Source organism: Grampus griseus (assembly GCF_964374135.1).
Source record: "Grampus griseus genome assembly, chromosome: 8".
NCBI classification, from domain to species: domain Eukaryota; kingdom Metazoa; phylum Chordata; class Mammalia; order Artiodactyla; family Delphinidae; genus Grampus; species Grampus griseus.
The window spans coordinates 46381410-46394079 of NC_139002.1; the positions used below are offsets into that span (position 1 = coordinate 46381410).

At 41.5% G+C, this 12670-nt stretch overlaps 1 protein-coding gene across 1 annotated transcript in view; it reads right to left on the reverse strand.

The window, feature by feature from the left end:
• The window catches only part of CCDC81 (coiled-coil domain containing 81), a gene marked incomplete at its 5' end in the record, with an annotated part of 34266 nt that extends 24287 nt beyond the window's left edge, over positions 1 to 9979 (reverse strand). Inside the window, 3 exons of the mRNA XM_082660069.1 lie at positions 1801 to 1957; positions 3585 to 3646; positions 9949 to 9979. Coding sequence (XP_082516195.1) covers positions 1801 to 1957; positions 3585 to 3646; positions 9949 to 9979 — 250 coding nt within the window. The remainder of the gene's footprint in view (positions 1 to 1800; positions 1958 to 3584; positions 3647 to 9948) is intronic.
• Positions 9980 to 12670: the final 2691 nt, after the last annotated feature.

The window sequence follows — 12670 nt, forward strand, 5'->3', positions numbered from 1 at the left end:
AGCACCTGTTATTCCCTTAACAGGCTTCACTCTTTCCCTTCTGCTTGAATTGTTCATACTGTTCCTGAAATGCCTTCCACTGTCAGCAAAATCTTATCATCCTTTAAGACCTCCTGGCATGTCATCCTCCTAAATCTCCCCGAGCAGAGTAAGGCATCCTCCCTTCTGGGCTCCCGTGGCATTGATCCAGTTCTGCTCAATGATCCAGTTCTGATCAATGTTGCTTTTACAGGACTTAATCATGTTGCATCATTTTCTTATATATTTATCTACCATGCTACATTCTGAGCTCTTCAAAGCAAGGACCATGTCTTAATAATCTTTAAGAATCACTGTACAATGTTTGATTAGTTACCTAATTAATGATGAAGAATCGTCACCCCAAAGCTAAACTGTTGGGAATTCCCTGGCGGTCCAGTGGTTAGGACTACGTGCTTTCACTGCCAAGGGCCCGGGTTCTATCCCTGGTCGGGGAACTAAGATCCCACAAGCCGTGCAGCATGGCCAAAAAAAAAAAGCTAAACTGTCTTTGTTCTTATGAATGAGTTCAATCATACATGTTTAATTCTGAAATTTCCCCCACCTCCTGAAAAAATTAATTATAAATCTAAAGTACTTTTTTGGACCACACTACAAAATCCAAGATGCAAAATAAGCCCTGTTCTAAGGCACAAATGTTTTTGCAAAAACTAATGGCTTTATTTTCACTTCATTTGGTAGGTTTTTGATGAATTAGGATATTATATTTCTTCTGTCATAAAATTCTAGGTTAAAAAATAGGCTGGAAAATCCGTCAAACTCACCATACAGAATATATGCATAATGAATTCTAAGTATAGTTTATTGGTGTTTGTTTGTTTTTCCAATATATCATTTTTTGGTGGAAAGTTACTCTGAAAATTAACCTTCAGGGTTGTTAACATAAAGGAAAGTTTCAGCCTTTTCACCTATTGGCATTGGGGATAGACGATCTCTCTTCATCCATATATGAGTCTGATGCACAAGGGCATGATAAGGAAGATCAAAAGGAATACAACCAGAAATTAGGAAGGAAGCCCCCAAAGGCCTCTAAGTAACCAGGGCAGGTGTCACAAAGCCACACATTAAAGCTGGAATTCAAGCATCCTGTGGCAGGCATCATGTCTCCCACTATGTCTCTAGCACCTGGAACAAGCCTGACACATAGCTGGCCCTCAGTAAATATTTGTGGAAGGAAGGAAGGAAGGAAGGAGGGAAGGGAGGGAGGGAGGAAGGAAGGAAGGAGGGAAGGGAAGGAGGGAAGGAGGGAGGGAACAAGGAAGGGAAGAAAGAAGGAAGATTTTAGGGTGTGAGAGGTATATACGGTATTAAGTCTTTACGGAATTATTAAGCTTCTAATAACTTTTAAATTTTAATAATTTAGATTATATACAATAGAAACACAGTAATCTTTTCCTAGCTGATATTAACTGCGATTCTTCCAACCTGTGACCCTAACTAACTTTCTCTTCTTTATAACCACTTTTAATTTCTTAGGATCTGAAATATGAATAAAAATCTGTATGACTTGGTGATGTCGCTTTTATATAAATCTGCCTTGATGTCACATCAGGTTTTAAGCTACTGAGGTTTAAAATGGCCCGCAGGAAGACTGTATATAATTTCCTACCTTGGCCGCTCGCTCTGCCAAATGTACCACGTGAAAAGAGAGCTCCTCAAATCAGAAACCAATAAAGCAGCAACTGGGCAAGCTTTGCCCTTTCATTTTTATCCCTGGGCTGGTCACCTTCTGGGAAAGTCTTAAAAATGAAATATATTTACCAGGAGTATATACTTTGTTTTGTTTGAGTCCATGGGTCTGTACTAACTTCTCCACCATGATAAATATGGGCCTCTGAATTAGAATAAACTTGTTGTTTCCCACCTCCAGTTTTTGTCTCGTGAAAGTGAAAGTTCCAAGTCCTGGAATCTGAACTCCCTGAGCAGACAAAGAAGGGGAAAAAAAACAACAAAGAGAATTCACTGTAAATGTAAAGAAAAATAATCCTTAGCATTGTTATCCCAAAAAACATGAAGAAAATTTTAAGGCGTGAGCCTTAAAATTCAATGATCTTTATGATTCCTTACAGCTTTAGTATTTTATGACTCTAAGTTTTCAAATAAGTATAAAATGTATCAATCCACGATGCGTTTCTGATCCTTCATCTCCATATCATTCAAAGGCTATGAGGACTAAGAAAACTTGTATGGATGCCATAGCTGCTTTTAATCTATATCTAAGATTACTCTTGTCCTAAATTGTGTGACATTTTAAATTTTAATTCCTTGCCATCAGAGGGGGATTCAAGGGGTCATGAGAATCTCTGCTTTCTCATTCTTTTAGGTTTTATGTCCCTCACTTAAAATCAGACAACACAAAACATCCAAGACACATGCTGCAGTGTGGTGATCTTGGCTAAGGGTAGAAGCAAACACTCCTGGCTCTCACACTGGGTCTCTGTCTTCCTGGAAATATCATACATCAAGGGTTACAAACTCAAATGCCTACAGGAGCAAAGAAAGAATGCAACAGAGTGAAGGTATCAAGCCAGAGAAAGTGATGGCTAAGGAGTGCATGTCTCATCTAAAGGGGAAAGCCCCTTGTCAGCTCCAGCCAAGTGTCGCATGTAGGGAAGGAAAACTGGTATCGTTAATCTGCTGATTTTTTGAGAAAATAAATACAAAACTTTGTATAAACTCTTCCAATTTTAAGTGCTCAGGACTAATTCAAATCATCAGACCAAATAAAATAGGTTTCAAGGATGAATTCAGCTCAAGAGCTGTCATATTGGGACCTCTGAGCAGGGTATAAAACTTTCACAACATTCCAGCTCCCTCCAAATTCCCCAAATCTCCGATCAGTTCTTTGGTATCCAAACTTAAGACCTGATGGGAGGAAATAGCCCAGCCCTGGGCAAAGTTTCTCACTTTTGGCAAGTTGAGTTCAGTTCCTGACTGCCTTCTTATATTTCAATTAAAATCCATCCCCTGCAAAGAGGCAAAACAAAAAGCATCATATCCTTCTATAGCCACGCCAGGAACTATCAGATCACAGATGAACAGAATTCACCTACTTCGTCTACATGCACCCGGGCTGACCAGCGATACACTTCCTATCACCAAGGGAGCAGAACTTTCAAATTCATTACCTAAGGGTGAAATCCATGTTTGTTAAATCTACTACCCACAAGTCCTAAGTGTGAGCATCATAAAATCCCCAAACTGGGGTTTCCCTGGTGGCGCAGTGGTTGAGAGTCTGCCTGCCGATGCAGGGGACACGGGTTCGTGCCCCGGTCTGGGAAGATCCCACATGCTGCGGAGCGGCTGGGCCCGTGAGCCATGGCCGCTGAGCCTGCGCGTCCGGAGCCTGTGCTCCGCAATGGGAGAGGCCACAACAGTGAGAGGCCCGCGTACCGCAAAAAAAAAAAAAAAAAAAAAAAAAACCCAAACTGCAAGTTAAACTGAGTGGCTCTAAAGTCTGCTATCCTTCTCCCAGCAAAACTACATGAGACAAAGGAGGAAAGGTTCTTTGACCTCCTACATTAAAATTAAAGTATAAATCCTACCTTGTGTAGGGATAGCTGCCGTTCCACAAATTCTGACACATTCCCCCAAATGGTAGAGACTTCTGAAATTCAAAGGAAACAAAAAATAATTTATGAGAGCACCCCTGTAATAGTATCTTAGTGCTAATAAATTAAAATATAGGGGGCTTCCCTGTTGGCGCAGTGGTTGAGAGTCCGCCTGCCGATGCAGGGGACACGGGTTCGTGCCCCGGTCCGGGAAGATCCCACATGCCGCGGAGCGGCTGGGCCCGTGAGCCATGGCCGCTGAGCCTGCGCGTCCGGAGCCTGTGCTCCGCAACGGGAGAGGCCACAACAGTGAGAGGCCCGCGAACCGCAAAAAAATAAATAAATAAAATAAAAAATGTAAATGCTGAATACAATAACAGTAATTTCTAGTTAATTTAGAATTAACAGAAAATAAGGTCATTCTCCAAAGTTAATTTTCCTGGTAAGTAAAGCTACCCCTTTAAGTTCCCAAAATGTGAAGGAGGCGGAGGAAGAGGATGGGGAAGGGAGGAAGGGAGGAGGGGGAGGGGAAGAAGAAGAAATTTCTGAAGAAAATCTTCCTAGAATAAAGGGAAATCTGTCACTCCTTTCCTTTTATTCTATAAATAGAGTTAACCAAGTATAATATAGCCTTTTATTAATGACCCATTCAACAAACCTCTAAGGGTCTACTCTAGTATCTGATTAACATGAACATTCATTCTTGCACCATTCTATAACACAGGAAGACGGCCAGGGGCCACTAAGGCATGAAAGGCTGTTGTCTGTACACTAACTGTTTCTGTACTTCTATTTTGGCTAAATTCTTGACTCTGCTTTTCACTCTCATTTGTCACTGTTGGCCTCCAGCTGTTGCTTCTTTCTGCTACTAGTACTTTGCACTTTCTGCTTTTGAATGGTCAAAGGGAGGCCTTCTAGGCTTCTTTTCTTGTTCTGAGCTGTGTTCCCAAAAAACTGTGGTAGAAAAATAAGTAGTTGCCAATAACTCAAGTGTTAATGTATGATATGAAGGTATACTCTAGTTATAACTAATATTCATAAATATAGAAAACTATGTCTGTATTGACATTTCCATTCCAAACCTAGTCAGGAGTTTATTACAGATACGTTTCATTGATGAACTCTTGACAAATGAAAAGAGTGTTATGTTTTAATTCTCAAAGTAAAGGATCAAGAACAGTGGCATTTACCAGGTTGCCACCTCAGGTCATAGATGCAGTTGGGGACAAAAACCAATTCTTTCCCCATTTTAGAAACTGCTGGATTTATTGGTATAACTGTTTTCCCTAATGGTACAAACCACTACCTACAGCAGAAAATTGCAGTCTTTTAATCCAGTATATCAGGGTTATAAATATTTTTAATATGCCAGAGAAAGAGCAGGTTAGGCAACAAGAAGTAGCAGTGACTCTTATGAGCATCTAGGAACAAGTTGGGTGATGGAAACTTACTCAGTCACCAAGAAAACTAGGGCTGCATGCTACAGTGAGCCAAATGCCAAGATTCTGCCCTTCACTCCAAACCACGGATATACAGTTTACGATAATCAGGTATTTCTTCTATTCCATCCCATCCTACTGCATTTCCCACTGCTCCTCTCCCCCGCAGACAAAAGGATTCTACTGCTGGCTGCTAAGAACTAAGAAGGGATTTCAAACAGTCCCAACTGTTTTCTGAGTTCAAATTTTCATCATGACTAAAAATATTATTAATTCACTAATGATACAGAATCCCAATATCCAGACGTACATGGAGACTTTTCAAAGCAAAACTGTGAAGCCTTTCACCTAGACTCATGATATGAAGCTCAAATTTCAGGAAAACAATCTAACCAAAGGAAATGATTTAATTAGGGCCAGGAGAAACTAGATAGCTTGCAACCAAACCCTAGTGGAAAGACTTGACTGAGCTTAATTAGAAATTTGAAGACTGTCTTTCCTCATTTGAATGACACATTCAAGTCCCCTGTGTCCTTTTACTCTATAAAATCTAATAGGCAAAGTCATATAAGAGCAGAGTTATTATTCTAAACTGAAATCTGATAGTTTTCACTGAAGGAAAAGGAAAACATGTACAAGATTTCCTTTAGAAAGTTTTAGACTCCTGCAATTCAAATGGAATAGATTTGGAAATCTTACAGACTGTGATTTCTAACTTTGATGTTTTCTATATCCCAAAGTGTCAGAAAAGGTATCACTAAATCTCAAAAGAAAAATAATTTTAATCCAGTCTAAAAAGCAAATTAAAGAATATGCTTTTTAGGAAAGCTGAGGTTATTATTTATTTTAATCAAATACTGAAATACCAAGAATCACAAGAAATAATTCCTGAACATACCTTCTATATTCAATTCAACCTTCATCTGACTTCAAATTCTAAACATTTTGTGCATTCAAAACCATATTTTTAAAGACAGTGCCAAGTGTATTCCAAGCAGGAATACTGTACCTTATATATAATCATTATAAAAAAAGGGCCAAGTGCCCATTATGTAAATTATAGAATAATATATACTTGAAATAGATATTAATATGAAAAGATAAGCCCCCTGACTTTATAAAACATCTTCTAAAATTAAAATACTGATATACAAACACAGCAAATTATTACAGAGTGATTTGGACAAGGAAACGTATTCCCAGAGCACAGTACAGTGGAAACACCAGTGTGCCGTGTGTCTGAAGACCTACAGCCTTCCTGCCTTCATGGATTGCTGGCTATGTAGTCTTCAATAGTTTCAACCAGTTCACATCTGTAAAATGATGATGGTACCCTCTAAGTACTATAACTACCTAATATTAAACTTTGGTGAAACATATGAAAGCAGCAGGCCTTAACACACACAATGATGAAAAATTAATTTGTGTGTTTTGCTGATACTGGGAGTTTATCTTCATCTCCTTTACAGTGGGTCATTTGTGAAAGTTAAGTAAATAGTCATTTGACTTTTGCTTCTGTCATTCAATCAATAAAGGTCTTGCTGAAATCACCAATGGTCTCCTTGTCAATAAATTCAACGGACTTGTTTAATTGTTCACCTCTCTGATCACTCCCTCCTCCTTTAAGCCCCTGTCCTTTTGGCTTTTGTGAGACACTACTCTCTCCTGGGTTTTCTTCTTACCTCTCTAGGTATTTCTTCTCAGTCTCCTTTGCAAGCTTACCTTCCTCAACCCAGGAGATGTTAAATGTTGGAGTTTCTCAAGACACAACCCCAAGCCGCCTTCCCTTTTCACTCTATACTTTCTGCCTAAGCAGTCACATCTATGCCCAGGGCTTTAACGACCACCAATATGCAGATGACCCCAAATGTTTACTTAGAAGCCCAGACACCCTCTGGTCTTTTGAGGTTGCAGACCTGTGTACCCAAATGCCTTCTTGGATATCTCACAAAGACACTTTAACTTGGATTTTTCCTTCCCTTAAATGTTGTCCTTTTCCCAGGGTTTCAATCTCAACAAATGGTCCCATCATTTACTCAGTTACATAAGCTGGGGACTCAGAAGGCATCCCTGAAACTCCCCTTCTCTGTCACCTCTATATCCAGGCCATCACTATAATTTGTAGTTTTTCTCCAAATAGCCTTTCAGTCTGCCCACTTCTCTCCATTTTTACTGTTACCAATTCAAACCAAGAGTGAATTCAGATGACTCATTCCCACTTAGGTTACTGTTATAGGCATTCTTTACCCTCCAATTCATTCTCCACATTGCCACCAGACCAGTCTTCTCAAAATGCAAATTTGACCATGTCATTCAGCTCCTCCTTTAGCTCCACTCAAAACACTTAACAGCTTTCCCTCAGGCTGAACATAAAAGCCAACATCCTTAACATGACTTATGAGGCCATGCCTAACCTGACCCCTCCATTTCCCTCCAGCCTCCTTTACGAACACATTCCCTAGTGCAGCTATAGCGCTACAGAGCATGTTGACCTTCTTTCAGCTCCTCAATCACACCATGCTCCCTCCCTCCAGAGCTTTTGCTCTTGCTATTCTCTCTGCCAAGAACACTCTCCCCTCCCCTCCACTCCCTATTCAACTGATCCATTTCACCTACTAAATTCTGAAACCTAGCAGGACGCTGTGGGGCCTTCCCAGCGACAAAGCCCCCACCCTCTGTGTCCCCTGCCTATTGCTTGTAGGAAAGCTTTAGCCTCCTAGGCCTTCCCCGAGTTCCAAAGAGCAAATTTAATCAGAGAAGTGAGAAAATGCAAAAACGAAGGAAAACAGTCAAGCAAGACAAAATAATAAGAGTTTAGCCATAGGGCTTCCCTGGTGGCGCAGTGGTTAAGAATCCGCCTGCCAATGCAGGGGGCATGGTTCGAGCCCTGGTCCAGGAAGATCCCACATGCCACGGAGCAACTAAGTCCGTGTGCCACAACTACTGAGCCTGTGCTCTAGAGCCCACGAGCCACAGCTACTGAAGCCCGTGTGCCTAGAGCCCGTGCTCCTCAACAAGAGAAGCCACAACAATGAGAAGTCCGCGCACTGCAACGAAGACCCAATGCAGTCAAAAATAAATAAATTAAAAAAAAAAAAGAGTTTAGCCACAAAGCAAAGTCAAGAACTTTCAGTTCCTCTTCAAGGGCTAAAGATAATGTCCTGAGCCATATCCTTGAGTTGTTTTGCAGATACTAAAAGCCCCACCAGGTGGAGGAAGTTAACTGCATGCAGACCACAAGCATGTAGATCCCAGACAGGTTGGAATTAGAAGGTTGGTGACTGATATTCCCGAAACATCACCCTGTTACCTCAACATCAATGAAGCATAGAATCATACACGAGCTGAGCATGCACCCTGCAACCCTCTCCCTCACACTGTCTTTAAAAACCCTTCCCTGAAAGCCAACGAGGAATTCGGTTCTTTTGAGCATGAGCTTCCCATTCTCCTTGCTTGGCCCTGCAATAAAGGCTATACTTTCCTTCACCACAACCTGGTGTCAGTAGATTGACTTTGCTGCACATTGGGCAAATAGACCCAAGTTGGTTTCATAACAATTCCAACTCATTCTTCACATCTCAGCTCAAATCTTCCCTTCTTCAGCAAATCTTGACACACACCTCCATCCTCACCCTCATTTAAAGTTCTCATTGTACCATGCACCTCCTTAGTAGCACTGACTAAATGTAAATTTATATTTATTTCTGTGACTACTTGGTTAATGTGTATCTTCCCCATTAGATTGTAAATTCCAAGGTTTTGCTCAACATCAGTCCTCTAGTGCCCAGCACATAGTAAGTTCTCAAAATACTTGAACTGAAGAAATTATATATAAATTTACAAATATGGAAAATATTTAAAAATCCATAAAGCCATTATTTTAAACACTTCTTTTAGAATTAACAGGAAAAATAGGAGTGATGAAGGGGAAAGAGAAAGAAGAGGCATGTACTCCTATTTATTTTGTCTCCTAAGATCGTTTGGTTAAAGCCTAGGCATCATCCCTAAGTTACAATGACTTAATAGCAATAATAGCTTGCATTTCTGGAGCACCTTTCTTCCCAAGGGCTCCTGTTGCTTGCAGACAGATCTCAGTGTCACTTTAGGGTCACTTTTTTAAGAAACTATGTTTTTAACCAAGCCTAGTAAGTTTTCTATGAGAAGATGTCGGGTCTTCTTCCAAACACCCAGTTTTTTTTGTTTTTTTCTTTTATCTCACTTTCTTAACACAACCCCAAGATACCACTGGCAACAAAAGTAGCCTTGTCTTTGCATGAATTCTGAGAAGGAGCCCTTTGGGGTGGTTGTTTTAGCTAACGTTTATTGAGCACTTACTCTGTGCTAGTCCGTGAGCTAAGTCCTGTGTATACATTATCTTGTTTAATCAAAGACCCTCAGCTGGGGCTTCCCTGGTGGTGCAGTGGTTAAGAATCTGCCTGCCAATGCAGGGGACACCGGTTTGAGCCCTGGTCCCAGAAGATCCCACATGCCACAGAGTAACTAAGCCCGTGCACCACAACTACTGAGCCTGCGCTCTAGAGCCCGCCAGCCACAACTACTGAAGCCTGTGCACCTAGAGCCTGTGCTCCGCAAGAAAAGAAGCCACTGCAATGAGAAGCCCATGCACGGCAAGGAAGAGTAGCCCCACTCACCACAACTAAAGAAAGCCCGCTGTCAGCAACGAAGACCCAAGGCAGCCAAAAGTAAAATAAATAAATTTATAAAAACCCTCAGCTGGCCCCTTTCTCTCATTAAAGAAGTCAATAAAGAAAGTGTATTTGGACGTCCAGCGTGAGGCTGCCAAGGCCACACGGCCACTCAAGGCCTGCCAGAGACAAGGGATAGGGAAGAAGGTCTCCGCCTTGACCCCCAAGCAGGTAAAGGTTCATTCCCAGGGCCCCCTGCCCCATGTCGCTTACCCTCCTTGCTCAGCGAGGGCAGCGTGTGCATCATGTGCCTGCCTAGGTCCTGCAGGGAAGGGACGATGGTGTCCAAAATCTCCAGTCCCCAGTCGGCTGGGTCTTCAGAGTGTCTCTTTTCTTCCTTCTTTATATGGAGTTTACACAAACGTGATTTTCCCACTCTCCTGGGAAATTTGGATGTGTCTTAAAAATAAAAATGACCAAATCTTGATTTTACTTTCTTTCTTAAACTTTTTTTTCTCGCCGTCCCTCCCCCACTCTGGCTCTCCCGGAAAGGCTCCCACTACAGGAACTCAGAGAGCTGTCTGGCGCTTGAATCAGAAAGTGCAAATCCAAGCCCTCGGGACCACCAAGTGAGAGTGTATGCCGGAGCGGTGAGGTAGGTAGGGGGACCAAGGGAGCGCAGGCCAGTCAAGGGGAGGGAGGAACGTGTTGCTAGGACGCGACAACGGCTTGCTCCGTTGCCAGGGAGTCAGAGTAGGGCATCGGCCCCGCCCCCTTAGGTGGATCGGGTCGGGTCCCAGGTGGCCCGGGTGATCCCGGGAAGAGATTGGGAAGTAACTTAATGTTTTTAAACTTTGTTTTTTCCTTACCCTCTTACCCTGAGCAGAGAAGAGACTTGGTCGCTTTTGTAATCACCTTGGACAAAATCTGGGAAAACCTTTTGCCCCAAGTGATGGACTTCTGAATCTCTGGGTCTGTTTGAGGTTTGAGTGTGAGCTGGAATTTGTTTCTCGGGTTTGATTTTTCCTAGGCTCCCCTCATAGGAAATGGAGGGCAGGAGGTTTGGGGAGGGAGTTGACTTTTTTTTTTCATTACAGTCATTTTTTCCCCCTTCCTTTTACACTTAACCAATCTCATCCTGTAGCATTGTTTTCATACTCTCTCCTCTGCTGATAATGAAGTATCACAAAGCAAACACACCCATGTAAACCCCATCCAGATCAAGAAATAGAACTCCATCAGTACCACAGAGACGCACTTCATTCCCCCACCAGGCATTATTCCAACAAATACTATAAATTAGTTTTACCTGTGTTTGAACTTTTGGAATCATACAGTATGTATTCTTCTGTGTGTGGCTCTGTCACTAAACGTTGTGAGATTTCTCCGTGGTTTCTGCAGTAGCAATTTGTTCATTTTCAATGTTGCATGTTATTCCTTTGTGTGACTATGGCACTATTTATCCATTCCTCTGTTGAGGGGATGTGAGTTGTTTCCATTTGGAGCCATTAGGAATAATGTTGCTGCAGACATTCTTGAACACAATTTTTGATGCACATATGTACTCATTTCTGATATGTATATAACTAGGAGTAGATGACTGGGTTATGAGAAATGCAGATTTTAACAAATAATGCCACACGGATTTCTAAAGTGGTTGTCCCAATGGTGGGAGGGAAGAACTTCCGGCACGTAGTGTTGGCAGAGACCATAGATGCTCTGCAGCCTGCAATGCACAGGGCAGTCCTGCACAGTGAAAATTGTTCCACATTCTGCACCATTTTTCATATCTCATCAGACTTCCATGTAAGAAGGAAAAAAATAAAAAGTCTGCTTATGAGCCTAGAAAAAAATCCACTTTACATGTAAATACAAAGAAATTTTTGTTCAATTTCAATATAACTTAATTTCCTAAGAATTTAAAATCCAAGTAAATTGGGGGGAGACTACGCTCTTTTTCAGGATTTAAAAAGAATTCTTCACCAGTTAGGAAAATTATATCATCATCATCAATTAGGCTGGTGGTAGCTGAGTAGCCAACACACCTGAACTAAGCTGCATTTGTAGCTGTTGCATTCAAAGTGATTCTTCCTATAGATAAAGCATGTGGTAACTTTGTTTGCCTTCCAGCATAGTCATGCCTGGACATATACGTGTTAAAATATGCATTATTTTTACTATACAGTACTTACCTTTAATTTCTCTGATATACTAGAGTTATGACTTTATATTCATTTTAAATGGTATGCTGTATTATATGGTATATTATCCATAAACCTCATTTCAGGATAATAAGAAGGCATTTGTTATAAAAAAAAGCGAGCTTCCCTGGTGGCACGGTGGTTAAGAATCCGCCTGCCAATGCAAGGGACATGGGTACGAGCCTTGGTCCAGGAAGATCCCACATGCCTCGGAGCAACTAAGCCCGTGCGCCACAACTACTGAGCTGCGCTCTAGAGCCCATGAGCCACAAGTACTGAGCCAGCGCACCTAGAGCCCGTGCTCCATAATAAGAGAAGCCACAACAATGAGAAGCCAGGCCAACACAGCGAAGGGTAGCCCCAACTAGAGAAAGCCTGCACGCAGCAACGAAAACCCAATGCAGCCAAAAATAAGTTAATTAAATAAATTAATTAAAAAAATTTTTTTAATTAATAAAAAGAAGAATTGTTCTATCTCATAAAACTGAGAACCTCTGTGCTAGAAAATGGCAAGCTCTATAACTCAGCCTCTTTCTCTCTCTACCTAGTTCACTAAGAAGCTCAGAACTAAGTTCTGGGCCTTTCTTAAGCTAATTTCTTAGAAAAATAAGTTCCCCTCACCCTCCTTTTTACCGTCTGCCTTTTGTCCTTTAGTCTGCTGATGGTGGTGTGTCTTGAAGCACTTGTCCTTGCAGCATAGATATCTCAAATCTTTTGGGGAAATAAGCAGAGAAGATTGCTAAATGGATCAGCAGCAAGCAAAGGGCAAACTCTTTTGTGACGTTTGTCTGAAC